This window comes from Phymastichus coffea, unplaced genomic scaffold, assembly GCF_024137745.1.
Source record: "Phymastichus coffea isolate CEN01 unplaced genomic scaffold, Cenicafe_Pcof_1.1 PCOF00076, whole genome shotgun sequence".
In the NCBI taxonomy this organism is placed as follows: Eukaryota; Metazoa; Arthropoda; class Insecta; order Hymenoptera; family Eulophidae; genus Phymastichus; species Phymastichus coffea.
In genome coordinates this window covers 774,313-801,953 of record NW_026706887.1, presented here as the reverse complement: position 1 = coordinate 801,953, position 27,641 = coordinate 774,313, and the positions used below count along the sequence as shown (strand labels likewise).

The window sequence follows — 27,641 nt, the reverse complement described above, 5'->3', positions numbered from 1 at the left end:
GTTACACACTCGTGCTGTCCGCACGTAGATTCGACAGCGGCAGTCGTGCACTCCGTTGCCAATGCGCCAGCTTCGTCGGCGAGCACCGGCGGCGGCCGGGCGGTCCACGATACACCCGCACTCTCAACCTTGAACCGCACTGCCCCGCAGCCTCGCGAGCCCGCTCCAGTCTACTGATTCGACGACGAGCGTCCTCTCGTTCGCTAACGGTTCTCCGAGCCGCGCTCGACAATGGCAAAGCGCGACGAGTGAAACCGCGACGAGCACAGCCGAAAGCTCGTAGCTCTCGAGGCGAGAATGCCGGCGGCCTGCGCGACTTCGGCACTAGCTGGCCCGTGGCGCAGTGTGCGAGTGCAGTGCAGTGGCATCGCGTACATTCGATGCGGGATGCGTAGGCTGCCGAGTGCTCGCGTATTCGAGCCTTGCACTTTCTCCTTTCCGCAGCAATCGGCTTCGAAAACCAGCTGCACCAGCAAATGCTCGACTTATTCATGACTTGGATGCTTTTCAGTTTCATTCATCGCTCGCGTTCGACAATCGCGTCCCGTTGGCCCGAGCTGGAAAGCTTGGAAAAGCTCGGTACAGCTGTCCGAGGCTACCGCACGGTGGTGACGACTGCGTGTGCGCGCGCGCGCGGTCGTAGCAGTGCGGAGCGTCGAGAGTCGAGTCCCCAACAGCCTCGCTGTCGACAGCGATACCGGCGAGAGCCACGGCCGCGGCAGCATCGACCGCAGCGACAGCAGCAGACACACCGACTGGTCGTGGCTTGCAAGTAGTACGTATGCCGCCGTTTATTGCGCACAGCCGCCGCCGCAACCCGTCCATTCGCGTTGCGCGCACACTCACTCTGTCTCTCTCTCTCTCTCTTCCTCTCTGTCAGACGCGCGAGCAACAAGCTACTTCTCGCACTGCGCCTCGAGCCTGCCTCTTTGTGCTATTATCACGCGTTGCGCTTGGCTTTATACAGCCTTCGATTTTCCCATAGGTTGCCTAGGTCGCCCGCTTTGCTGCGCGGACCTATCGGTTTTCACTTGACATTGTCGATGCCCACAATGCTCGCCTCTACTTTTTTGCAATCCAATCGCGGCCAACAAGCCGCTGGTTGTTCCAAAACAAAAGACCTTCTCTGCTCGCGGAGAGGGAGAGAAAGAACGCGTCTCGCAGTCGTACTCAAGAATTGTTAATAGACTTGTCAGAAGTCATTTGACTCGTTATCTCTAGCAGAACAACGAGCGGCGATACTCACTCGGCGAGTACTCGACACACTTTTGCCACGGCTTCAATTTCCTCTTTCTTTTTCACGAAACTCATAGTTCCACGTACACAGTGGCGTTGGACAATTTCACGGTTTCGGCGCCTTGCGGCAGTTTCGCATCTGGATTATTTGGTCGAAATAGCAAGCTTCAACGTTTGAAGTGCTGGCAGATTTTTAGACGCTAATAAAAGCCAGCGATTTAGCTTGAGCTTGGCTACGAGCACCGCGATACGTAGTTGAGTCGAGAAATCGAAATGCACGCTGCGCTTCATCGGCCAACCATTCGACCGCTTTCCCGTTTCTCAAAATGTTAGCTCGCAGCACCAATGCAGAAAACGCAGTTTATTCAATAAATGACGTTCAACGACGAGGATCAAGCGTCGCCGTTGAGAGAGTTCAATGGAAATAATTAGCGAAATGGCGCTGTAATTGACGAGGATGACTCTGTTAAAGCCGGCCGTGCGTAAATTAGAGGCGAACGAGCGAAGAAAGCTCGAGAACGGGGATAATTGAAGGAGGAAGAGGCAGCCGATGGTAGGGGCAGTCGAGTTTCCGCGGCTTTCGAGTAAGATCCAAAAATCAACGCACAGCTCGCAGAGTCGACGAAGCGGAGGCCCGAAGAGCCGCCGTCGGAGGCGGCTTATCGGCTGGCGAGCTCGCGGCGCGTGCAGCTTTCCAACGTCAGTCGGCGAAGGTGTGCCGCGCGCGCCGCCGCTGCCGCCGCTGCCGCCGTCGCCGCCGCCGCCGCCGCCACCGCCACCGCCACGCCAAGCTTCGCGATCCGTGCGCGCGCTGCGCCAGTCGGCGCGAGCTCGACCTTCTCCTATCACGTGCGCTGCGCACTCCGAGGCATCTCCTCGGCAGCGTCGTATTGCAAGGCAATCGCGTACACCTACGGAGCAGTAGCCGTGCGCCGAGTGCCGCCGCTGTTTGTGCCGAGTCAAGTGTTTCGGTTCGAATCTCGTCTTATCGCGAGTGCGCGCCATTGGCATTCGATACCGACTGCGTTCACGCCAGCCCGCTGCTATCTCGCTCGCTTTCAAGTCACTACTTTGTTACTCCAACCAACTAACTCTATTGTTATCAGCGATTAGTTCTACTAACGTTTTCATTTCGATCAATCTCACGCCGACTTTTATCCACTCCGATCAATTCCTTCCACTAACGCGTATTTCCGGTTTTTTACTTTTTAATTGCATTTCACAGCTTCTTATCTAGTTTCGTACGGCAATAAGCCGAAGAAAAGATCAAAGTCAAATTGGACATAGTGGTATTTGGTACAAGTTGAAATATCGTTGAATATTAACGAAAGCTGTGGACGACGAATGCGAGGATGAAAGGCGAAGCATCTTCGGGAGCGCAGATCGCAATTCGTTGATCTGGAAAGCCATTAATTGTGGTCGCATACCGGGCGTTCGTCACCCAGGCGAAGGTTCGCCGAACGACGCGGAACAACGTTATCGTAAAAAAGCGACTGGCCTTATCGGCGTAGCTCCGCGTCGAACGCCCGCGATAATCGGCCGCTCGGACTCTCTCGGCGCAGGTGAAGCGCGTCCTTCGCGATAAGCACGCGTGCAACTTTGGAACTTTCTCCTTGGCCGCGTGGGGGAGCGTTGTACGCGCGAGTATCGCGCGCACTTGGCGAGCTGCTTGGTGAAGCGCGACTGCGGCGAACAGTGCGCGCGTACACGCTCGCGCCAACGCCGAACGCTCGATCGCTCGCTTTTCGAAGCTAAAAGAAGAAGACGCGCGCGCCGACATCGCTGGCAAACGCGCGCCCAGGCGAGCGAGCCTTTTTTTTTTCCTTTTCAGCGCGCCTACGCCGCAGACTAGCTCCGCGTTACCCGGTCGTATTTTTACAACGAGTCTTCGATCGACGCAGCTCCTCGACTCCGGCTGAAAATCCGATGCGCCGTTATAATCGTCTCTGCTTTTACGTTATACCTATCCGTGGCTATTTATAGGGACGCGATGTACGAGCTCCTCATCCGTTGAACCGATTGCTCGCGAGGGTGTAATATCCAGAGTAGTCTTCGTCCGAAACAAGTTGTCGCGTCGTTCGAGTACAGACATAGGACGAACATCGTTTGCCGTTCGCTCTGCACTGGCGCACACCTCCGGCCAATAACTAACAATCAACTTTCGCTGGTCGAACGAGAAAATTGCTTGAAAAACTTGAGTAAATCCACCGCAGAACTGACGTATGCCGCTCATTAACATAGCTTCCCAATTCAAATCAGCAAATTATCTCCGTCGGGGCAGTGATGCATAGCTTCTACGTTTGGCTCGCGAATTCCATTTCAATTTCAATTAAAGAAACGCACTGCGCAGACTTTCCATTTGACTGTTCCATTGTGCTCGAATTTACCAGACACGCGCCCAATCAATCTATCCCCAAATTATTAGCCATTTCGTTTGATTTTCCTCCGTGCATACTTGTCTCTTCGTTCCAAGCATACTTCGCTCTATAAGCTTTACATAATGTGTACTCGAACTTATTGATAGACGCACTTTACGATTGGATGACATAGGTAACCGTTTGTCATTTAAATCCAACAGAACGATTTCGCGAAGATCACCGAAGAAACTGATCGTGATCAACTCGGAACATCTCGGTCTTTGGAATCGAGTGAATTTGTCATTGTTTCGAAGCCGAAAACGTTTTGAACGTATTGGAGCTGTTCGACAATTCGAAACCGTTGACACGCTTTTTAAGTGGCTTTGGCGTGTCTCTTGAATGTCACTCCGCACGGCAAGATTCACGCAACTCGAGAGCAAATACGTATCTCGGCTCGCGAGAGCTGTCGGATGTTCGAGCCACGCGCAGCGACTCAATTGCTTAATTCACGAGGTACCGCTAGCCCGAGCGCGTCCTTCTTTGTCGCTCGCTCGTCGCGGACAGCTCTCGCGATTTTCCACTCGAAAACACGGAGCTGCGACTGCGGAGGAGGCGCGTCCGCGACAGGCAGACCACTGTCGGCTTTCTCTGCTGGGCCACGAGCATTTCGGCAGCCTCTCTCTCCCGCCCGTCTCGCGGCGGCAGCTCGGCGATTCGTGCTGCACCTACGACAAAGGAATAGAGGCGGCGGCGCAGCTGCTCTCGCGCGCGACTCTACGTCGCTCCAACGAGCTGCTGCTGCTGCTGCTTTTGCGTAGCCAACGCCAGCACGAAGAGAGGGAAGCAGAGGCGGCCGAGTGTTCAACGAGCGTTGCGCGACTGGAGAGCGACGGAGGAGCCAAACGCCCGTCGTAAGTAGCTTCGCCCGCGACTTTGCAGGCCGAGAGGATGAGCCGCCGCGAGCGCGAGGGCAGAACGACGCGGAGAGCCGGGCTCGCGACAGCGCCGGCAGCGAGTGGACCGCGCGAGGAGTGAGCGGCCGAGATGACGGAGATGGCGCCCGAGTCGGCGAGGCCCAAGATCGAGATAGTGCGAGTGCCGTCGATCGAGCGCGCGGGCTCGAGGCCGCTGGACGGCGTCCAGCTGCGGGCGGCTTACAGCCACGTGCGCGTCGGCACCTACTGCCCCGAGCCCCCGCCGGAGCCCGCGCCGGAGCCCGCGCACGAGCAGCCGCCCGCCGAGCAGTCCAAGAAGTACAAAAAGTGCGTGTGTCCGGCCTGCCCGCCTGCCTGCCTGCGCCGCTCTTGGCCCCGATCCTCGGCATGCTCAAGCGGACGCTCGACCCCGTGTTTCAGGAACTTGGCACCAGTCTCGAGACTGCTCAGACGTCGTCATCGCGCGACGAGCCTCGCGACCAAGTCCTGCGATAACATTTATACCGTCAATAAGACTAACGGCTTCTTCGAATGGAAACACGGACGCAGTGGCCACGACGAGCAAGGTACCACCACCGGTCCGGACTGTCCACTTGCCCTCGGCGCACGCCTGGCCAAGCTGCGAATCAATCTCGATAACTCGCGCTCTCCCTCTCGTTGCAGATCGACAAAGTAGTAGCTTAGATTGGCGCCTGCCGAGGAGAGCAGATAAGAACTCGAGTCATTTAGAACGTCGAAAGGCATCGCGTAGCGCCGAACAGTTGTCTAGAAGCAACGCTCTGCAAACCACCAGTACAAAGTAATTTAACGCCAATTATTAACGATGCACCGATAACTTGTTCCACTGACAAACATTGCAAGCGGTTATTTATCTCGCGCGACTGCCAACTGACTTTGTAAACGAATACACGCTACTGTATCTCAGGTCGAAAATCGTCTCGTTGCTAAAACGTCTGTCGCCTCGGCTACCCCGGCCGAACAGGCCGAACAGCAAAACCTCGCTGCCGTCGTCGCCCAACGTCTGTCCGTGGGTGCAAGTCGAGTACTCGAACGGCGATGGGGCCGACGGAACTCGAAGCGGCGAACAACCTCAACGGTCGACCCAAGAGCCTGATTATAGTTTTCAACGCGAGCTTCAGCTCAACGAGATGCACAAGAGGGCCATCAAAGCCTCCAACTCGAGAGTGAGTGTACCCGGTAATGACCGGCTCTGCCATTGCATATATAGCCTTTTTACCCCTTTCCCCTCCGATATCCGTCGGTCAAGCCAAACTGTCCACTGCGAGCATTTGCCTTTTTCGAGATCCATCAATTTCATACAAATTTCACTTCTTCCTTGCGCTCCTTCCGTTGTATTCGTGAAATAACGCCTAGCTCTCCGTTTCATTCGCTCATCGACAAACATAATACTCGTATAATAATTTACATCAAGTTAAACTGCCGAAGAAACCTTGAGTCTGTGAAATCATTATTTTCTATGTAGGCGTACGACGCTCTTTGTGTACTTTGAATCAGAAAACAATCTTGAAATCCTACTCAAACTGATTGTCATTTGATCGAAAGTCTAATGATCAGTTTGTCGGCACAAATAAGCGCGAGTAAATTATGGCATCGAACTCAGTCAACTCAACTGATCAATAAACCCAGGGTATCTATCTACTCCGCAGCAAGAACTAGCCAACGACGCTGCGCCCGTATTCAAAGAAAACAGAAGCGTTCAACCTTGCCCACAACCCAATGTACATGTCCAAGAGAAACAGGACAAATCGGATCCAAATATCCGAGCGTAAGCCAAAATCAATTAATCTCTCGTATACCTCCTACATTTTCATGTGTTTATTACAATTGTCTTGTTCCCGCTCGATTTTCATCACTTATATAGCCATCACCAATACTAACAATTACTAATAAAGGTTTTATTTATTTTAATTATTACAACAACCTACGTATTTCTATTACTTGTACAAACCATTGTAGATTAGACCGATTTCTCAACTAAAAATTTTACTAATTGCACTCGTACTGCTTGCCAACAATATACACTAGTATAGCATGAATAAGTTTAATCCGAATGACTATTTTGAAAACTCCATTTTTCATCGATGTGCATATAATAGACAGTGTTAAAGTACCTAACGAAATTATCAGTGGCTATGTGAAAAAATTAATTTAACCCTACGTCTTGTCCCAATCCCTCCGGTTAATCAAGCGAGGAATCCCCAGATAGCAGGCAAATGAAAGCAGAGCATAGCAGCGAGACAGGAAGAGAGAAGAGAGAGAGAGAGAGAGAGAGAGAGAGAGAGAGAGAGAGAGAGAGAGAGAGAGAGAGAGAGAGAGAGAGAGACGGGGCGAAACAATTAGAGCCGTTGTCTGCTCGCTCAGCATGAATATCAAGCGTAGAAAGCTGCTGCTCGCGGAAGCTAAAACGACAAAAAGCAAAAAAAGCAACGCGCACGGAGAAGCCCGCGGAACATTGGCCATCGTCCGAGCGACGCTGGCTGCGGCGTGCGAGCGCGGGCTGACTCCCCATTCAGCGCTCGGCGCTGCCTGATCAATGAAATGCTCGCGGCGTTGCTCGCTCGGAAAGCTGCCTCTTCCGCTCTGCTCTCGCGTTGCCCGAACGCGTGCGTAGCCCGATCGATGCCGACTCGCCCGTCTATCTACGGACTGCAAATGTACGCATCGCCGACGACTGCTTCCGCCTGTGATTTTTTTTCCTTTTTTCTTTTACGCCAGATCCTAATCTAGCGCTCGACCAAACAAAACAACGACACGGCGAGCTGGCTCTTAATAAATCAATTTGAATTGCTAATTCCATTCGTTCTTGTTTGCAAGCCTGACACATTCAAGTCAGCACGCAAAAGTTCGCGCCTTATCTTCAGCCTGTTTGAATAATAATTTAACAAGTACGTACCTGCACTCAGATTCACGAAGGTGTTCAAACTGTTCATATCCCAAGTTTTTTTTCACGTTGCGCGCAAAAAGTATAATCAAAGTCACTATATTGCGAGGTCGCAAAGTCAAGATAAAGTTTTACCGTCGCGACGTTTTACTTCTTTCGCTTTTAAAAACAATGTGTTCTTTTTTTTCGATTTTTACCTGTATTATGGACGACTCATTCTGAATAGAATTAAAAATGTGGGTGTACATAGTAACTGGACATGTAACTTTGATAAACGGTCATAAATACTGGTGAATTTTATTAATACGAAAACTATATTACACGTCAGTCGCGCGAAAATTCTTAGCGTTTTTAGACAAATGCCAATTATTGTTCGCTGCTCCCGTATCAGTCACTATACAAATTTCACGCGCGCGACATCATCATCGTCATCACGAATTTTCAGCAACCAAATGACAACAAATAAAATAAAGTTGAAACATATTTTTTAAACATTAATATATCATCTCACTGTCGTCTTGTCTGGACTTGTGGCGGTTGCAATACCTCACTCCACATACGTGCAGACCAAGGTGTAAAAGTAGCCGTTGAGGTAGTGGTTGACGTATCTATGCAGGCGGCAGACGCCTGTCGTCTTGTAAACGAGAGTCAAGTGGTTCTCGTAGCACGGCAAGCAAGCAAGCCCAGCCTGCTTCTGGGTCGGGTCCACGTAGTCTATAATCACATCGAGTTTCGCATCGGCTAGTCGATTGGTGTGGAACTGCATAATCACGTCGAGCGAACCCTGAAGCGGGACGGCCATGTCTTCGTCCTGGTCCCCCGGAGGTGGGGGCTCGTCTTCGTGCTTCGGAGCGGAGGGCTCGTCCTCATCCTCCGGAGGAGGCGTCTCGACCTCATCCTCCGGAGGAGGCGTCTCGACCTCATCCTCAGGAGGAGGCGTCTCGACCTCATCCTCGTCCTCCGAAGGAGTGGACATGCCGCTGTCGTCATCTCCGTACTCACCTTCCGGAGCAGTGGACGTGTCCTTGTCCTTTTCCTTGTGCTCCGGAGAAGTGGGCGTGTCCTTGTCCTCGAGCTTCGGAGGAGAGGACATGTAGTCTTCGATGTCCGAAGCCGGTTCTTTATTTGCATTCTCTAGCGTGATTGTTTCTGGGACGCGCCGCGCTGTAATGGTGCCTCTTTTTTTCCTGTCCCAACTGACCACCGCCACGTCACCGTCATCGGATCCAGATTCGTCGACGCGACTGACCTTAGGCATTTTGCTGAGGCTCCTGCGCTTTTTCACGCTCGTGCCGTTCAGCTTAGTCGAACCCCTCCCTTTGACCTTTTTCCGTCTCGAACAGTTCGTAACGCTCGACTCAGGTAAACTCTTCTTGACGACCGGTTTCATCCTCGACCCGCTCGGCCCAAGCAAAGTGCTCTCGTCGCCACTAGGCGTAGTATCCGAATCACTAATATCGCCGTCATTGCCGGCACTAGCACTATCATCATCGTCGACACTAGCAATCTCATCATTGGCGGCACTATTATCTCTTGCAGCATTCTTTTTATGTCTCATATCTATCAAAGTATAACTTCCTTTGGACCATCTCTGCAATTCCATCGTTACTGCCGGAATCGTTTTGTTTACCGAATGCAGATCCAATCCCGTTAACCTTCCCAGATATTCAAAGGTAGTAGCTGATTTGAATATTTCATAAAATTCAGCCAACGTTGTTGGCAAGCTAGTCTCTTCTGCTACTTCGTAGTTGCAAACATCTGCTGGCCCTTTACTTATCCACTTGATTTTCTCAGATTCAATTTCCTTTGACAATGTCATATAGACTTCTTCCTCGAGGAAGTTTGCTAAAGATAGAACGGACTTTGTTTCAACCTCTTCCTGTATCTGCTTTATCATTCCTGGAATAAAATATTTGTCTGTTATCCATCCAAGTAAATTTACTGCAACATCTTCAGGCTCAATATAATTAATTACTGGCTTTGGCCGTTGTACTTTCTCCGATTGCACAACTGGACCATGAAACCAGCCATTGATACTCCATCTAATCTTATCCTTAGACCTTACTTCGGCTACCTGGTGATAAGAATTATTCGCAACTTCAAATATTACAAGAGAATTATATTCAGGAAGTAGTGATTTCACAACTTTCCTAGGTTGACCATATTTGTCAGTATCAAACAGTTCTAGAGCACCTCCATCTTCTTCTATCCAATTTTTTGACAGATACAAAATGAAGGCAATCTTCCGGTTACCTAAATTATCATCATGGCAAAGAAGGTGGTCAGTATCACTGTAACAAGAAGTTGACATAGATATTTGGCCATCCAGACTAATTTCTGTATTTTTCTGCATCCAATCGCATAAAGAACTTTGGAAACTATGATATAGAGATATTACATTTCGCCTAGATAATCTTGACAAGTCTCTTGACTGTCTAAACTGATACAGATCTAGGGACTTTCTTCGAGTGCGTACATCCTCTAAATCAGTTGTTAGTGCTTCTATAAAATTATCATCAAGAAAATTTGATATCTTACACACGCGAAAGGGTTCAGCGATGATTTCTAGGTCAGAATTTTTTAATGCAGTTTTACCATGCCAATGTCTGTAGAGTATTTCTTGAAATTCTGATTGAAAAATGTGCTCAGAAAATATATTGGAATGTTTGATTTTCTTCGACTTTGGTTCTTCAAATGCCATGGTCTTGTTTCTGCTGCAGCCTCAAATAATCAGAGTATTTATTGTCAATATATGCTCAATCAATATAACATATGTTACTGAAGCAATCTGGTCTTTGGTTTTCCGTGTTGATTTAGAATGCAAGTTCAGTTTTTTAGGAGCCACTTGAATGCTGTTGTCAATATCACATTTAGTTTAGGGGCATCGCTGAATGAATAGTGCTTGAAGCCTTATAATAAATTCAATTAATTTGATTAATTCTAGAAAACAGTGCTTCTTTTATTTCCAGTTACTTACTTAATAAAATTTCTTCTAGTCAGTAAATCTTCTCAGATAAAAAAACAGCTTAATTGTTGCACGTGCTTTTTTTACAACGACTTACAATAATCTTATTTTTAAAAGACAATTTAAATTTAGCGCCATTTACATGAGCCCCGGAAACGTGGTAGCAGCAATTCTTTTTCGTACGTCGATTATTTTTCGAAAATTGTGACAACGTGCTCTCACCTTATGAAACGTTAAATCTTCAAAAACTATGTAAACACTCTTGAACGACGAAAATAGCAAAAATAACTGTTTTAAAATTGTATTATTTGTTTAAAAATGATCTCAGCATTTATCAAAACATCAGTTCATAGAAAATCAAGTGTATCGGCCCACGTGGTCGGCTCGTTGCTGCTCACTCGTGTTTGAGTTTGGAAATGAAGTTTTCTGCAATAATATCGCGAGTTTCAGCAACTTAAAATAACTTGTATGTCGTAAGAAAGCGCGTGCAAACGAAATAATAATGACTGTAGATAATTTTTAAAGGAACTCACCTGAGAAGTGTGCACGTCGCGTATTGTTTTTTTGCAAAATAAAGACTCAGACGTACCGGTGTTCCATATCGTATAGTAGTTCTATGTGTAGTGCGGCCGGTGTCCGAGTAGAGCGGGGCGAGTACTTAACCTGTCTACTGCTTGCTTTGAAAACATTGATCCGACAATGCCGACTCGGCCAATCGCGTAATACTCGACTCGCGGTACCCGCAACGTGCTTGTTCGAAAATGATCACGCGCTCCGAGCTTTCTTGTGCCTTTGCGCAATGCTCATTGCACAATTTCTCATCGTATAGTTCATCGAAAATTGCTATATAATGCACGTACACTGACAACAATCAGGGAGGTACCACGAACTGTATGACCGCCTATAGTGACTACGATCCTGAGTCATTTACGCAGATGTGTAGGAATAACATGCTGCTGTTTGTATCAAAATACTACCTTATACACATATATAGATTAATACCGTTGCTTGAAAAACGTACTCTCACCTCTAGATGCGAATATGTATATGTCGTACATTACATACGGAATTGATTTATTTGTTTTGGTTGAATCCTAACCTAAACGATTTCGGCAATGGAAAATAAACATTTTAATACGCTCAGTACTATCCACATTTTACGCATGAATTTTTTTATATATCGGAAAGCATGCTCGATACACGTCTACATCGTTTTATAATATAAAACCTATTTATATCACCACGACTTTCATCAATTTGGCACGCTCTGCGTAAAGTTATCCCACTCTAATTATTATTTCATTAAATATACATTGAATGAGGAGTGTACGATCAACGTATTTCCTTTAAATTTGTTCATTGAATAAAAATAAATGTAGCAATAATTTTTGGAACACTTAATAGAAGCTCTAGAGCAGCGTAAGCTCGTATGCTTGTCGATGTAATTTATTTTTATTCGAGAAGCGATTACGCAGGCGTGCGTAATGTATAATGCTGAATCATAATGAGTTGAACCTTGAAAAGTGGAGCAGACTGAAATAATAACAATCCGAGTGCCTTGCTTTCGAATAGGTAGTTTATAGGATGACATAATACACGCGTGTACGTATACGTAAAAAAGGAGACACGCGGTCGTGAAACCCCTCACTTTCGTTGAAAAACCGCGCGCGTTACTTTTTTCGGACACATGATTATAGTCGCGTTCGCGGTGACCAACGGCTGGCTGGCGACCTCCCGTTGTATTGAGCGAATGCTCGCGAGAGTGCGCTCTCGGTGTCAGTAACTAACCAACACAACACCACGACAAAACAGCGATCTCGGCCAGCTCAAGCAGGGCAGCTGGCAGCGGGAACTGGAACTGCCAAGCCGATTGTCGAGCGACTCGAGTTGAGTTGCCTCAGCACGGCCTACGAGAGTCGAGTCCAGTGCGCCACAGGCACCAGAGAGCACGACAATATGGCTGTTCAGTCAAGGCCCGCTGCTACTGCTGACGATTGGTGTGTGCGTGTGCGTTAGCTGCGGCGAACCCGGCACACCCTCGTCCTAAATTGTCGGTGTCGAATGAGAGACGTATACTCGCCACGAAGTCGCGTGAGTCCTTGCTTGGCAGTTCGCGAGTCAGCTCGAGTGTAGCATTAGGCAAAGCGCGCGCAGAACCTGGTCAGCCGAAGCATCCATTGGCAGGAGTGCAGACAGGTCCGCTCGAGATTCACACGTGAGTACCCGTGCACACTTAAGTACTCGGTGGTACAGACTGACTATTGAACGCACGCCAGACTACAACCTATGTATACCCTAGACGGCTCCCCGCTTCTCACAACCTGCCCGATAACCTCTCTTTAACGATATATTATGCAGTCTCGCACAGCACACAACGAATAATTTATTCTGCTGGCTGTTGTTCGATACGAAAGTGCCAAGTAGTTGACATCCTTTCGCAGGAGAGCTACGGCCAACGACGACAGCCTCAGCTTATCCGTTCGCGGCTGTAGCGCGCGCGTGCTTATGAGCCTCTGTCTATCCATGTACGCGAGCGTGTCATACGCATGTAGAATATGCGAATGCACTCTCGCACGAGTGAGCAACCTCTTTTTGGCCTGCGTTCATCGGCCGTGTACGTGCTCGTGAAATCTCGACTCTGTTATGCCTTTGGGAATGCGCCACGCCGTCTCCTCTTAGCAGTACGTTTATTATTGAAGAGAACGCCACAGGGCCGCGATTACATTGTGTGGACTTGGACAGCATTGGATATACAAGTAGAGGCGTGTTATGACCGATTCGCAGAGGATACGTGATTGTTCCGCTCCACAAGGGCCTGAATAAATATATAGATACTGACAGGCAAAGCCGAGCGCTGCACAAGTCACGTTGGCTCGTGGTGTGGTTTCGTTCCCGGATTGCCGGGTCCCTGCAATTCATCATGTACGGCTGTCCTCTTTTACGTGATAGTCTCCGTGCGTGCATGCACGCGTCTGTTCTCTGCTCCCCGCAGTGACGGGCATGAATTTGGCAAAATAAAGGGTAATGCCGCAAGTGAAATAACAATCGGAAAGGTCGATCGGTGCACGTTCGAGCGAGTTTAGGTTAAACGCCATCTTTTTGGCCATCGCTCGGTCGCCGCAACATGCTGCACAACGTGCACGGCAGGTTGAACCGTGAGCGTGCATGCCACCCGCGAGCCGAACCTGCAACTTTCGAAAATTACGCACCATCGAATTGGCGCAACGCGATCGCGCGCCAAATACGACCAATCGCGCTGTCGCGGTTGCTCTCCTTCTATTCCGGTTTTAAACAGATACCTCGCGTTACGTGGATCAATGAATACAAGCAAAGCAAGGAGAAGCGCTTTTCGATTTCGGTGCCGCGAGCCTCTCACAGGAAGGAACTCGCGTGCTGCGGCCTTGAACGGGACTCGCGGGATGCGCGCGCCTCCTCTCTCTCTCTCTCTCTCGCTCTATCTCTATCTCTTTCTCTTTCTCTCTTACTCTCGCTCGCTCGCTCTTCTCTTTGACTCTTGCGCGGCGCGAGAGTTATATAGTTAGTTGTATCTGGAGAAAGCAGAGACATTGTGTACGTGTTATATACGCGTTATGTAGCTGGTCTTCCGCCAGAGAGAAGCATCGCAGTCGGCAGGCCTGCTTCGTCCCGTCCGATCTTTTCTTTCAAGGATATTCGTGTATATCCGAGATGAGAATTAACGAGGCTTACGGGAAGTACCTCATTGCCCGCACAGCCTAATACTCCACATTCTCTCTTGACATACTTGGCTTTTAAGCTTCTCCATGCTATCTTTTTACAGAAATTCTCGCAGCGATGTTCGCCTCCTGAGTAACACCGCTTCCTGTTTTGCTCGTCGAGTTTATCGATCTTCGCGTGTCAATCCAATCCGACTGTCTAAAATCTGCCTTGCGCTGATAATTCCTTGATTGACAATAGATGACAGCAATTATCGGCAATAATAATCTACTTTATTCCCGACACTTCAATCAGTATTTTATCGTATCGCGTTTTCCAAAAAGATAAAGTAGCGAGACTAAAAATCATAGCAATCAATGCGATTAATTGCATCATGATATTTCTATGAACGAGAGCTAATCGAAAGTACATCTGCGTAACATCGAACTGGCAGCTTAGTCATAAAACGCCAAGATGCAAGCGAAAGCGTCGTATTAGAGAGCAGAAAGAAAGGATAAAAGGCTCTGATAGGCGTGCACGTGTATACGGACGCACGTAGGTAATACGCGCTGCACTGCATATCGATCCCTTTGTTCTTGCGCTTGCAGGCAGAGCGACGAGCGTCGCCGCGGGCTCTGCACTTCTATTCCGCAGATGTATTCGCGGCTAGCTGTTGAGGTGCGATCGATAACGGCGCGGCATGGCCGTCAGTCAGCCGTCCCTGGATACGAAACAAGCGTTTATCGCGCTTGCGACCGACTGTCGTTCAAACGCCATCGTTGATCGCCGACTACTTCCTAGCTAAGGCTAATCGAAGTGCTTCGCAATTAACGGTCGCAATGTCTCAAAGCAGGCCTGATGAATGATGCCAAGTAGGCACCGTAAGGGCGATCGCTCGGCAGCACTGTCATCGCCACATTCTTCGGGCGAGAAGCAAGCTAAGCGTTGCGCCGCGCTGCATCGTCTAGAAACGCTAGGGAACGCGAACGCGCTTGCTGCGACTCGGCTCGTCGTCGTCGTCGTCGTCGTCGTCGTCGTCGTCGTCGTCGTCGTCGTCGTCGTCGTCGTCGTCGTCGTCGTCGTCGTCGTCGTCGTCGTCGTCGTCGTCGTCGTCGTCGTCGTCGTCGTCGTCGTCGTCGTCGTCGTCGTCGTCGTCGTCGTCGTCGTCGTCGTCGTCGCGGGAGCTACCGAAGGCTGGGAAAGACGCCGCAGCGCCGAGCGCAATTCGTAATCGTAACGGGACGCGGAGCCGCGCTGCCGTTTTCCCGTGAGAACGTTGCGGCGCGGCTCGAGGACCGTGCCGAATGCGCGAGCCCCCCGTCTATGGTCGCTCAACAGCCAGAGATCGAGGCGAGCGGCCACTCTCCTGGTCGCTGCTACTTGCGAGTCGACGCAACGCATTCGTACGACGCTTTTGGACAGAGAGCGCAGCTCTCGCGACGTCAACGCTGCTCGGGCTAGGCAGCCAGAATGAGGGAGCTCGCGCTCGATAAGGCGCTCGCTTGGCTCCAACTGCAGGCCGCGCGCTGATCGAAAAATCGGCCGACGGGCTTTTGAAAAAACCCGTAACAACCGAACGTCGTTTCGCACTTGGGCCGCGCCAGAATCGTGTTCGCATTGATATTTCCGTCGGCTAATCAGCATTTCGCTGCACACGACGACTAGCCCATTCGAGTTGGTAGCGGAGCTTGCGCGCGTACACTTCGCCGCTAAATGTAGCCGGCAACCGGAAATGATAGGCCGCCGGCTCTGAACGATTTTCCACGTGTCGCGGTAGTTCGCCTTGTGCGATCGAGCGCCGACGAAAGCACCGGGAAGCGAGCAGAGAAAAGGCGGTCGTTCGCGCGACGATTCGCCGCGGTAGAGCCGCTTGGCATGCGAGCGCAGCGATATATGCATCGTCTCGGAGCTGCCAGTCATAAGCGCACGTGCGCTTGCCGAGGAAAGAGTGGGCGCCCGAGTCGAGCTCGCTTTTTCCCTTTTCCCTTTTTCGGAAATCCGGTTCTCTCTCGGCGACTCGCCAGCAGCAGCAGCGGCAGCGGCAGCAGCGGCGGCAGCAGCAGCGACCCGCCAATTCTCCGATACGACGCCAAATCTCCACGATTGCGCGCCTCTGTCTGCTCGAGGGCGGCTCGTCCTCGTGAACCACTTGGCACTTTCCCTGCGTTAGACGGCGAAACACCTTCCCTTTACGTGAACTTCATACTAGGACAGTCTGACTGGAAAACTCGACTGACGACTACCCGCTCACCTTGTTGTGTTTACGTACGTGCTATTATTAAGATTGATGTGTTCTAACGAGGTATGGCGCACGATAATACATGTTTACTGGTATTCGGAAAACATCGCTCTCGGCTGCAACAGTAGCCATTCGAATCGGACTACGGATTCTATTTGATGTTGAAGCTGCTTGCTTACTGCTATTGAGCCATTTATTTATCTCGACAGGAAGGTGCAGTTTCGCACGAGCGCGATACGCCCAAGCTATTGCAATTCATTCGAACGAAGTAACAAGGGCCGTTTACTTAAAAATTTCACGCTTCCAGCGCTTGCGGAACATCTTCGAACAGCCACGTGTCGGTAGATCGATGATGATTCAGGCTCCCGAATTGGCCACTCTGCCCGAATGCGATATTTGTCCGAATGCTTCGTAAAAATTGTTGACTCGAGGTTTATGTATGTCTTGTCCCACGGCAGTTGCACAATGACAAATAAAAGCTCGCACTCATAATGTTGTTTCTAACGTTTGCTCACGCTGTCATTACCATAAATGTAGTAGGTCACCCAACCTTCATCGTTGTTTTGTTACTGTAAAACTTTGCACCGCTTCCCGTTGTTGGTTTCGCTGGAGGTGCTTTGGCCGCAGCCGCTGGTTAGGTCGGAAAAATGATCGAGCGAAAGCGACGAAAAAATCCGCGCGTAACGAGATACGTATCGGTTCTTACAGGCCCGTTACAAGGCTACGGCAACGCAGGCAGGCGGTGGTCCACACAACTACGAGTGGGCTGCCCGCGTGCGCCACGTTAAAACAAAATCTATCGCTGCCCACTTGTACACGCGTCAATGGGATCGCCTCGGGCCGATGGTTTTACACTGCAGCTTACGCGATGTTACCGGTAGGCGCGTTTTACATAATTCACGCCCTCGACGATGAATCGCCATCGCTGCACTGGGAACTACGATAATGGCCCGTAGGGTGAGAACGCGCCCCTAGGTCAGGAACGGTTTAATCGTTAGCGTTGAATTTCAAATAAGCCGTCGAAAGTGAGAGTCGAGCCCGAACGACGGGGCGCCATTGGCCGGGAGAGGCGAACGAGACGAAAACTTTCGTGGGAGTTGGTTTGGAGCATCGGCCGTAAATGGGGCTGTCAGGCGGCGATGCCTACGCGCGCAGCGCGACTACTCGGAATCGAAAAATCTACATAGAGGCGTGCAGACGGCACAAGGATGCAGCCTACTCGTCCGTCGCCGGCTACCGCAGCCCCCAGTCCATCGGCGCAAGCGAGCGCGCGACGGACAACTTGACTCTATAACTCGGCGTACCCGATCGATCGTAGCCGGCTGTTGTGGCTGCTGCATTCGCAGTGCGAATAGCGATACGCGATGCTCTGGCTGCTGCTGGATTAGCGCGCATATACGATTCTGACTTTGAAAGGCAGGCCGCCGCCGTTCTTGGCATTGCATCCCACTCGCGACGACGGAATCTAGGTCGCCGTTTGTTTATCAATGGCACGGCCGTCGGTCGTTTAATTGGATGCTTGAAAAGATCGCAGCGGTGCAGCGCAGTGCACGCACAGTCGGCGGGATAAGGCAGGCCGTTTTCTTTGCGTTTATATATAGAAATCCGGGAGTCGAGCCGGTGTCGCTTACCTCGGCGACACCGGCTCGACACCAAGCAACGACGGTCGGTCGCCTTTGATTTTTCAATCTCCGGCTTCGACCACGCTACTCGCGCGATCTGGGAAACGCACGTCATTGCGAAACTCGCGAATCGTCGCCGAGCCGAGCTAATGGCTTTCGAAAGCAAAAGAGGCCAGGTGCGAGCAGCGGAGCAAGGAGGAGAAAGGCTCCTATCGGCCTAACAAATTTGTCTAACGGTGAGCCGTGGACCGGCTCTCTCGCCGGCGCTCGCGAATAACAATGGCTCTCCGCAACCGCTCGTCACTGGCGCGCAACGGGGGTAGCAGAAGCGAAGCCTCTTGTCGCACGCGCATACGAGTAGTGGCAGCGCCTCGCGCGCAAATCGCCCGTCGTTATTCGTTCCCGTTCGTTCTATCGCCGGGGGATAATTTACGCTCGGCCGAGCTCTTTACCCATCTGTCTTTTCCTCTTGCCTCTGTCGCGCTCGCCGCTGCGCACTCCTGATTTATCTACTCTTTCGAAATCCCTCCTCGGACTTGTCACCGATCGCACGCTACCGCGCCGCCGCGAGCCGCCGGGCAAATTAAACGCGGCGCGCGTGTCGTCTGCGCGACGCTCACTGCGCGTCCGAGCCGGTCGATTCGTTAAAACGAATCAACTCTCCCCATAGCCAGACCGATCGGGCCTCGGCGTCGCCGTCGTTGCCCACCGTCGGCCCGATGGACGGCCTGGGCGCAATGCCCTCTCGCGCGATCATCGCTGCTACGGCGATCCGAGTACGAGCCGCCGTCTAGCTTTGCCGCGATCCAATTTCAAGAGCCAGGCGGCTTTTATTCGCGGCTAATTGGCTCGCGCGCCGCGCCGCACTCTGCTCCGCCAATGCCAAGCGCTCGGTATCGCGAAGCTACATCTGCTCGGACCAAGCTAGCTGCACCGTCGTCGTCCAGGCGTTGCCCGGCATTTCGCCCAACGGTTTCGTCTACTCTTCCACTCGGGCTATCGGATCGCGAGACTCGACCGATCTTAAGAACGAGCCGTTAACGATTTCGTATACAGTTACGCAATCGTCGCGCGACGAGACGTTGCCATTCGCCCGGCCAGCTGTAAAACTCGGAACGGATTCTCGCGGAGCTTGATCGCGATCGACAAGTCAGAGGCATATTAATCGCTCGCGCTCGCGACGGAGGCTTCCGCAACGCGAGCGCGGATAATAAAGAAACGAGTAGAACGACGAGCTATGGAATTAGGCCATCGAGCTAATAGCGGCGGTGGTGGCAGCCTCGTACTTTTTGCTCGACGCTCTCGCGCGGGTTATTAACTGCGCTAAATTTCACCGGCGCATTTTAATTGAGCGGCTACTCGCGAGCGTTATCTAGCGGCGAGAGTAGCGCAGCGCAGCGCACCGCCGACGTTTTCCGCATTGCCGGACGCGCGACTCGCCGCGATTCTTCGGCGATTCCGTTACCGGCCTCTGCGCGCGCGTGCTTCCCCCTTACTGCTCGCGGCAGCTGCTGGACTTTGAGCTGTTTAACGCGGCCGCGTTGCTCGACTAGGAGCTCGACACGCGACTCAGCGAGATACTTGCCGGAAGAAAACTGCGATCGGCGACTCCAATTTTCTCGGTACTCGCTCGAGGCGACGGAAGCGATTCGAAAATAGTGGAGGTGTTCTACGAGACACTCGACTGGGTATTTTTGTTCGGTCGTTCGCGGGCCCAATCACGGTGCGAGAGATTCGTCATTGAATAACGAAGGAGCGGGGGAACCAAAAGACGTGGGCTGGCGCGCATCGGCGATCAGCTGTGGCAGCAGCGCCGGCGAAAGCGTCTGGCAGATCGGCGGCGGGGTCATCAACATCGCGCTCGGCCAAGCAAAGGACGCGGTGACGCGGCGGCCGCTTCCCGAAATACGCGGGGCCCGCGCGCCCGACAGCCGAGCCACGAGGGAAACTTGCCGCAATGCTGCAGCAGTTCCACGCGACTGCTCTTGCCCGGCGCGTTCGTTTCTCCCGTTTCACTTGCTCGCTTACTTGCTTTTAGAGCGATACCCTTATCTCTTCCCTCTTTCGCATTTTGCTTACGCGGCTGTCGCGTGCGCGTCGTCGACCATTGGCGCCGCAGCGATGCAGAGCCGAGCCAGAGTTTACGCGTGATTACGTATTACGGTACCGCGGAATGACGCTCGCAACGTTTCATCGAGGCTAAGAGTTGCAATGCGGACTATTTATAAATCGCGGCGAAGCTCGCGCGAGCCAACGAAACGACGCCGAGGCTTGCCAAAAGTAAGGGCTCGGTGAGGAGCACCGCGCCGCGACGAGAAGAGGAGAGGGCTAGAGGGAGAAGAGAAAGCGCCGCGAGCTTGGGATCGTCGCTGGCAGCTGGCGCGCGCGCGCGCGCGAATAGAGGAGACCGCCGCGAGTGCGATCCGAGTGAAAGTGGCGAGTGCAGCGTCGGGCTCCTTGCCGAAACGCACGAGTATGCGGCGCGAGTGATCGCCGGCCGAGGAGGGCGGCATGCCGCTGAAAGTCGAGAGCGGCACGTACACGGTGAACCGGCGTGCGCCCGATGCGCCCGATGCGCCCGATGCGCCCGCCAGGAAGCTCTCCAAGTTCTCGCTCTGGAGGCACTGGCGCCGCAGGTATGCCGCGCGCCTCTCGCCTTCTCCGCAGCCCCGTCGTCCTCCGGCTGCCCGCTTGCTTCTGTTCCGCCTTCCTGCTTTTCGGGACCTGCTGCGAGCGCCCGCGTTCCTTCGCGAACGACCTCGTTTCGAATGGGCCAGAGCGTTCTCAATTGGTCGTTCGAATGCACGTGAATGCTTAACCAACGGCGCAGCCACTGCGGCACGCCCACTTCTCAAGTTGACGCGCTCAAAAAATAGCCTTTGATCGCTTCTTACGCGAGCTGTCGGTTTGTCAGGCTTCTCGATTCTGAAGCTCCGGGTTTTCTCGTCAAAGAAGCGTGTCGCTTCTTTGCGATACGGTCAGCGGTATTCCAGGAATCGTTACTGACGCGCCGAAAACGCAGCTGCGTCGCACGTAGAGCGCATCAAACGTCAAACGCACCTAATTAAAAAACAATACGGACGTTGGCCCAGGCACGAGAGCGCGCGAGGCACCTATTCGACGAATTTCCGTGTCATTTCCGTGTCCCGTATCACGCGCTCTGCCCCTCCGTTTTGGCATTCGCCTTCCTTCGCCTTCCCGTTTGGGCTGGCGCACTTCACCCGAGCGCCGTCAATGTCATCGCGAAGCTTTTTCGCGAGCTCGAGAGGCGTTACGACGAGGCTCGGCAGCGACGCTCGCGCGCGTAAAGCCGCGCTTCCACTTTGACGAGCTCGACGAACGATCGGGGGGCGGTAGTCAATAGCTGCGGGAAATCGGCCCACGCGGCGTTCCGCTCGAGGCTGCCTCGGTATTTTCGGACTGTCGGGAAGCTCTAAGCTGTATGTGCTATTAATCCTCGTGTGACTGTTTTGCTCGGCTAATTGGGCTTCACCTTCCTTCGACAAACAACAGATTCCGTCCTGGAACTATTGTAACATGCATGCGCGCGCGCGTCTCAGTAGCGTAGATATTTTTGTGCAATTAACGAAAACGAGCGCAAGAGTGCTGCACGCGCGCCTGGAAAGCCACGGAAACGTGGAGAGGATCAAGGGGACGAGGACGGAGCGCAAAACAACTGACTGGTTATGATTGGGTGTGTCAGTGTGCACGAGGATCGGGGCTCGTCGCAAGAGTGGAGAGAAGTGGCTGGGGCCGGGGAACCTGGACCCCTTCCCAGGACGAGTCGGCGCTCGAGGCCCCACTCGCTGGCCGTGCAGCCGCTCAACTACCAGCGTCTTGACCCCGACGAGCAACAGCAGCAGCAGCAGCAGCAGCAGCAGCAGCTCCCAGTTCAGAAGCGAGCAGCGGTCCAGACCAGCACGCATCCCAATATGACCAGCCAGGAGAGCATCGGCAGCTGTAGTCTCGACGTCGAGAGATCCGCCTCCGACCGATCAGGTTCGCATCCGCACCTATTGCCCCAATCCCAGCTACTTGCTCCTTCGCTCTGTTTTGCTGCGATCCTGCGATCCTGCGACATTTTCATCGGTATCTCGTCCACCAATCCAAACTCCTCGCGCGTAGGCGTGTGCGAACGACTACTCGACGATTAGTCGTGCCGCGAGAGAGAGAGAGAGAGAGAGAGAGAGAGAGAGAGAGAGAGAGAGAGAGAGAGAGAGACTCCCAGGCGCTGTGGGCGTTCAGTGGCAAACGGATCGCTTCTGCGCTGCACGTCGCTCGGGGCCTTTGGCAGTTACGCGATCGGCCGTCCAGGAACACTGGCAGCTTGCAAGCCGAGCCGATGCCGAGTGCGAGACAGACCTTTGTCATTGTGCATTTGCTAATCGATGCTCTTTGCCAAGTCGAGCAACACGTTGCTCACGGCAACCTCGTCCGCACTGCAACGAACCAACTGACGACCCACGACAGTGCGCGGCTCTGCTCTTTTATTTATCCGGAAACTCACGAGTTATTTGCCAATTGCCGGCGATGCTCGCGGGCTGTGCGCCGCAAGAGCAGCTGCTCGGAGGTGAGATCGAGAGCGAGTTATTAGCCGAGAAGATGCTAGCGCGTTGGGAGTTCGAGGGTGCCCGATCGGGAGAGAAAAGGGCAAAAAGGAGGTCGGAGACGCGGCGGATAGCCGAGCTATTCCGAGCGATCCGTCCGTCTCCGTCCGCTCGCTCGTTCTCGCGGGCATCCGGCGAGACTGTGAGGCGGCGAGCGCGCTGCCGCGACGCGCTCTTCCTTCCGACCGCCTGCCGCTCGGCCGAACTCGGACCAGCTGGGCGGGCGCGCGCGACGACCGGCACTGCAACGCGCATGCCTTCTCCTCTTCTATTTCTCTTCTACACTACGCGGCTATACGTCCGAGCGGCGCGCCATCAATCAGCGTGCCGCGCACGGCTCTATACTAACTGTCTCGCGGACGGATAGAAAAAGTGCGTCTACGCGGAGATTACTCACTCGTCGCGCTCCGACCGAGTCGAACTGACTTACTCGTGTGATCGAGTACGTAACACGCTGTAAAAATATTGTCGGCCAATCGACAACTCTCCGTCGTCGTCGTCGTCGTCGTCGTCGTCGTCGTCGTCGTCGCCGTCGTCGCCGTCGCCACCGTGAGCACGTCGATCGGATTGGTCCTCGGCTTCGGCTTTCGAGCACCGACGTTCCGGTGGTAAGACAATCTAAGACCAAAATAGCCAGCTAAATTTAAAGGTCTGGAGGGCCGAATCGGAGTGGCGCCGTGCAGTGCATTCGAGGAAGGCCGGGGCTTAGAACGTGGAATGGTCGAGCGCGCCGCTGCCTCCGGGGATCGATATAAATATACACGTGCTCTCGGTCGCCCAAGCGCCGCGCGTCTCCTGGAAAGCGAGCGTGGCGGGCCTGTCCCGAGCCGCCGCCGCCACCGCCGCCGCCGCCGCGCTGCCTCGGCGCGCCCGGCGGGCGGCCGCTCAGTCTGGCGCTGTTCCTCGTGGGCTGCACGCCCGGGCAACGAGGGCGACCGAGAGCGGGCTCCCTTGCACGTCCGATCGTCGCTCGCGATCTATAGCTCCGCTTCTTTCCGCACTCTCCGCAGCAGATCCGAACGCAGGCTCGCCGTCGGAGAAGACGCTGCACAGTCTGAACTTGGAGTGCAACGGCGACGAGGAGGCGACGCAGGCCGGAGCGAAGCAGCCGAGGCCACGAATCGAGGTGACGCGGCCGGCCGAGCCGGAGGACCGCCAGTCGAGTGCTAGCCCAGTGAGCAATGGGCGCCAGAGCCGCAAGCTCGCAGGCGCAGGCTCGGCAGCACGCGAGGAGGCCAACGGCACAGGCACTGGCAGCGACCGCGAGCAGCTGACCGGCAAGAAGCCGCCGAGCTATCTGGGCCTAGCCTGCAGCATCAACGGCTACACCGGCATCACCAGGTACGACAGCAAGCTGCGCGAGGGCTTCCGCTCCCGAGACAGCAGCCCCGGCGCCCGGCTGCTCGCCAGGGACACCAGTCCCGCCGGATTCAGGTACGCGCGCCACCCGGTCGGCCACCTTGACGGGCCTCGCGCGAACCGACGAACCGACGAATCGACGACCCACAGGTCCAGCGAGGCCGTCGACGCGTCGCCGAGCAGCCTGCCGCCAAAGAGCCAGTCGATATCGCCGCTAGCGATGGACCGCAACCGGCACAGCAACGGCTTCGCCAAGTGCCTGCAGGGCAAGTGCAAAATCGACGGCCACCTCGAGACGACCAGCGGCGGCAGCGGCGGCAGCGGCGGCAGCGACGACAGCATCGGCTGCGACAGCGGCGACAGGAGGAGGACCCTCGGCGGCTCCTCCGCTTGCCAGGATTACTCGGAGGACTCGGTCAACCGCGCGGCCAGCCCGGTATTCGCTGTCGAAGGCCGTTCCCCGCCCAAGAAAGACAGCGCCATCTACTCGTACATGAGCCCCTGCACCGTGCGCAGGATGCTCTTGGGCATAGGCGTGCCCGGCTTGTCGCCAGTGCAACACCAGCACCATCGTACGTTACGCTCCGTTCTTCGACAGCTCGTCGACGCCCGGCTGTCGGTCGCCACTCACACAGGCGTGCGCTCGGTTCGATTTCAGTTTCGCACGAGGCCAAGATCAGGAACGGCGTACTCCCCATTACCTTCAGCACCGAAAAGTCCTTCATTCAGCAGCGCATAGAGCGAATCTACGGACCATGTGCCTTGGCTCAAGGCTTCTATTTCCAGCGCCCCGCCTACAACAAGTGGCCCCCCGAGAAGACCGAACGCCCCTTCCAACCCTTTAAGCATAACAACACCTCCGCTGTAGATGACAGCAGCACCGAGCAGTCGCTCAAGAATCTGCCTGTGCTGCGACATCTCAAACCCGAGTTTCGCGCTCAGCTACCTGTCGTTAGCCCGAGGAGGCCCACCAACGGTGGTACCGAGCAGATCATTGAACCTTTGAAGAGGTAGACCTTGCCCACTTGTTGCGCTCTGCTCGATTTTCACGGAGCACCTTTGACTATCTCGTGCACTTTCAGAATGTCGATTTCGTCTGCGAAAAACGATACCAAAGAAACGGAAACGAAATCGAGCGCAGGCAAGATGGAAGACGACGCGACGACCGATTCAAAGGTCACGGACCAACAGCTTGCAGCGCCCAAAGTGGTTCTGCCTGTGATAGAGCCTGTGTCGAGCGACAGCTCGACGAATATTCCAAAACAAGGTGTCGAGCCGCCGCCTAACGAAACCAAGGACAAAGTCGGACGCTATTTTTTGAATGTGAGTGCACTACAAATCGATACTAACGCTACCAACGATCATAAATAGCAAAGTGCATCCTGAAGAATCATTTGATCGATGATTGCAGTTGCTGAATAAAGAAAGAGACAGGTTGATAGTTTTGGCTGAACAAGCTGAAGCCGAGTTGGAGCATAGCGGAGCAGTGGCTCTTCCGGAAGAAGCATCCGGCAAACTCAGGTCTGCAGCGGGTAAAGCAAGGTTGCTGGCGACGCAGAAAATGAAACAATTCGAAGGACTATGTCAGAAAAATATCGTTAGTATTCCAATATCATCCAGCACTATATATACCACATCTTGGTGCTTCACTCAAAAATACACTTCGTTATTTTCATTAGAATCAACTGCCTGGTGAGGAGTTTCCAACGACCAGTGAAGATCTCGCTGGTTTCTGGGATATGGTCATGCTGCAGGTAGTCCAAGTTAATCACCTTTTCGAATTAATCGAACGATCAAGAAACTCTCAATGGCAAGAGGTAACCATTCGTTATTTGTTTTACCGCGGTTTACTCAGTTCCAAATCCATTCTCTAATTCATTTTTTGCTTCGTTCGTTCAGATTGTACCAGAACAAAAGTCTGCTCCAACTACACCGCAAAATGGTAGCGCTTCAAAAAGGCGTCAAACGCCATCTTCAAAGGCTAAATCTGCTGCAAACTCCGAAGCTGCTCGCAAAACGCGCGAAGTACGAGAACAAACTCGTCGACAAATGCTTGAAGAGAAAAGACGCGCAATGAGATCAAATGCCAATAAATCGGATGATTCCGTGGAGATCTTTGTTCCCGACACGTAACAAATGTAATTGTATTATACATTCAGGGCCTCTTAATGGTTGAATATTTTTAAATAACGAGAAATCAAATTGTTCAAATTTTGAAAACTTATTTTTTCTTGGCGAATTTGTCAAGAATTTCATGAAAGTTTGAAAGTGTATTATAGAACATATTTACCTTAGACGTGATCTTAAATTATTCGACTCGAGGAAAGTGAAAACCGTTAAGACAAGATATTCCAAATTATTCATCGCGAGACATCGATGTTGTAAACAAACTAATTGACCAGAAAATTCAGATACTTTTTACAAAAATTGAATTTCTTTAAATTATCGACTATGATGAGAAAACAGCCAACAACATCGATGCATGTACATATTCTTGATACATTGAAAATTCAATTGAATCGAGACGAATAACAGCTCGAAATAAATTGTAATAATTAATTTTTTTACCATTGTTGAAGAAGTAATACTGTAATATTTTACGGTCATAAAAAACGATATTCGTCTATTCAAATGTGGCATTAATTTATTCAATCAGATATTTATAAATGTGTGTGAAAATGATAGCGTGAAAGACTGGTTTAACTTGGACAGAGAAATTATTTATATTTCCAAGAAAATTAATTGCATGGAAACTCTGATGCATTGTACTTGTAAATATTCATTCCATAGGCATTTGGCAATTGCATTTGAGCCTTTTCTGTTTGGGTTATCTATTTGGATAAATTCCTGTTGATATCATTTTTTATCTTAATTATATACAATTAAATTGCAAACTGTGAATTTAAAAACGACTATCAGAGTGGAGAGATTCATTTGTTTTTACTTATATTGAATTCTGCGAATACTCATTGAAATTTTGATGCTAATTGAACATTTACTTATTATTTCGACTTATAATTATTGGTATATTTATTTATTGTAAGCGTAAAATTACAGGCAAAGAATTGATTGTAATTTATCAGAAAAATTCATGTTCAATTGGTGTAAAAAGTATCAAGTACATAAAGTATTTGAGCCCGACTGGCGTGCGACTGTGCAAATGAATAAAAAATTGTACATAAGAGACACGTAAATGGTATGAAACCTATAATGATTATATTTTGATAGTGTTAAATTAGACTTGAAAATATCACTTTCACATTTATATTTCCCTTTTTTTATTTGTTATCTGTATAATAGTAATTTATACTCAATCTATTCATATACTTTTATATAAAGGCATCCACTATGAAGATTTTTCTAGACTTTTCGGCTTACTTTTGTCGAGTATTGATTTTGTAATTTAATTTTTTGGAGATAATTTTATACTGAGTTATTTTGAATTAAAATTCTGCAGATATAAAAGAAAGCTAACAACTTTTGAAAATTTGGTCGTTTTTACTTGGACTTTCACATTGCAATAATGGAGAAGCATAATTTAACATTATAAACAATGTTTGAATTCGTCGAAAGAAAGTGAACATAACAAATTCTTTGTAAGATAGCGTTTAAGACATATTTGTAATAAATTTCTAATCGGTATTAACCAAGCCCACAGAATTTGTTTTAATCTTTGAATAACCAACATCCCCCTTATTAAGTAAATCTTTATTTATAATTTATTGATGCATCAGTTTGTAATTA

At 51.5% G+C, this 27,641-nt stretch overlaps 3 protein-coding genes across 8 annotated transcripts in view; 2 read left to right on the top strand and 1 right to left on the bottom strand.

Moving 5' to 3' along the window:
• The first annotated feature begins 1,959 nt into the window (after positions 1 to 1,959).
• LOC131668303 (uncharacterized) lies at positions 1,960 to 27,532 on the top strand. Of its 5 annotated transcripts, none has more exons than XM_058942360.1 (14): positions 1,960 to 2,298; positions 3,815 to 4,504; positions 4,949 to 5,094; positions 5,192 to 5,327; positions 5,454 to 5,712; positions 6,196 to 6,314; positions 21,635 to 21,930; positions 23,549 to 23,972; positions 24,048 to 24,469; positions 24,556 to 24,907; positions 24,980 to 25,220; positions 25,309 to 25,494; positions 25,577 to 25,714; positions 25,797 to 27,531. In XM_058942360.1, exons 2-14 carry the CDS (start codon positions 3,993 to 3,995, stop codon positions 26,028 to 26,030), a joined length of 3,465 nt encoding a protein of 1,154 aa, XP_058798343.1. In that variant the 5' UTR covers positions 1,960 to 2,298; positions 3,815 to 3,992; the 3' UTR covers positions 26,031 to 27,531. The 5 variants fall into 5 exon arrangements, with proteins under 5 accessions (XP_058798343.1, XP_058798346.1, XP_058798345.1 ...); XM_058942363.1 differs by lacking the exon at positions 3,815 to 4,504 and adding an exon at positions 4,533 to 4,855 and having other exon boundaries at positions 1,960 to 2,207; positions 25,797 to 27,529; XM_058942362.1 differs by lacking the exon at positions 3,815 to 4,504 and adding an exon at positions 4,533 to 4,855 and having other exon boundaries at positions 25,797 to 27,529.
• On the bottom strand, positions 7,818 to 11,494 carry LOC131668305 (prolyl 3-hydroxylase OGFOD1). Of its 2 annotated transcripts, XM_058942364.1 has the most exons (3): positions 10,929 to 11,494; positions 10,408 to 10,821; positions 7,818 to 10,339 (listed from the first exon to the last, which is right to left on the bottom strand). In XM_058942364.1, the coding sequence occupies exon 3, from the start codon at positions 10,129 to 10,131 to the stop codon at positions 7,978 to 7,980; it is 2,154 nt and encodes a 717-aa protein (XP_058798347.1). In that variant the 5' UTR covers positions 10,132 to 10,339; positions 10,408 to 10,821; positions 10,929 to 11,494; the 3' UTR covers positions 7,818 to 7,977. The 2 variants fall into 2 exon arrangements, with proteins under 2 accessions (XP_058798347.1, XP_058798348.1); XM_058942365.1 differs by having other exon boundaries at positions 7,818 to 10,821.
• The window catches only part of LOC131668306 (pyruvate dehydrogenase (acetyl-transferring) kinase, mitochondrial), a 39,084-nt gene continuing 23,490 nt past the window's right edge, over positions 12,048 to 27,641 (top strand). Inside the window, exon 1 of the mRNA XM_058942369.1 lies at positions 12,048 to 12,610. The gene's annotated coding sequence lies outside the window, so the exon portion shown is untranslated. The remainder of the gene's footprint in view (positions 12,611 to 27,641) is intronic.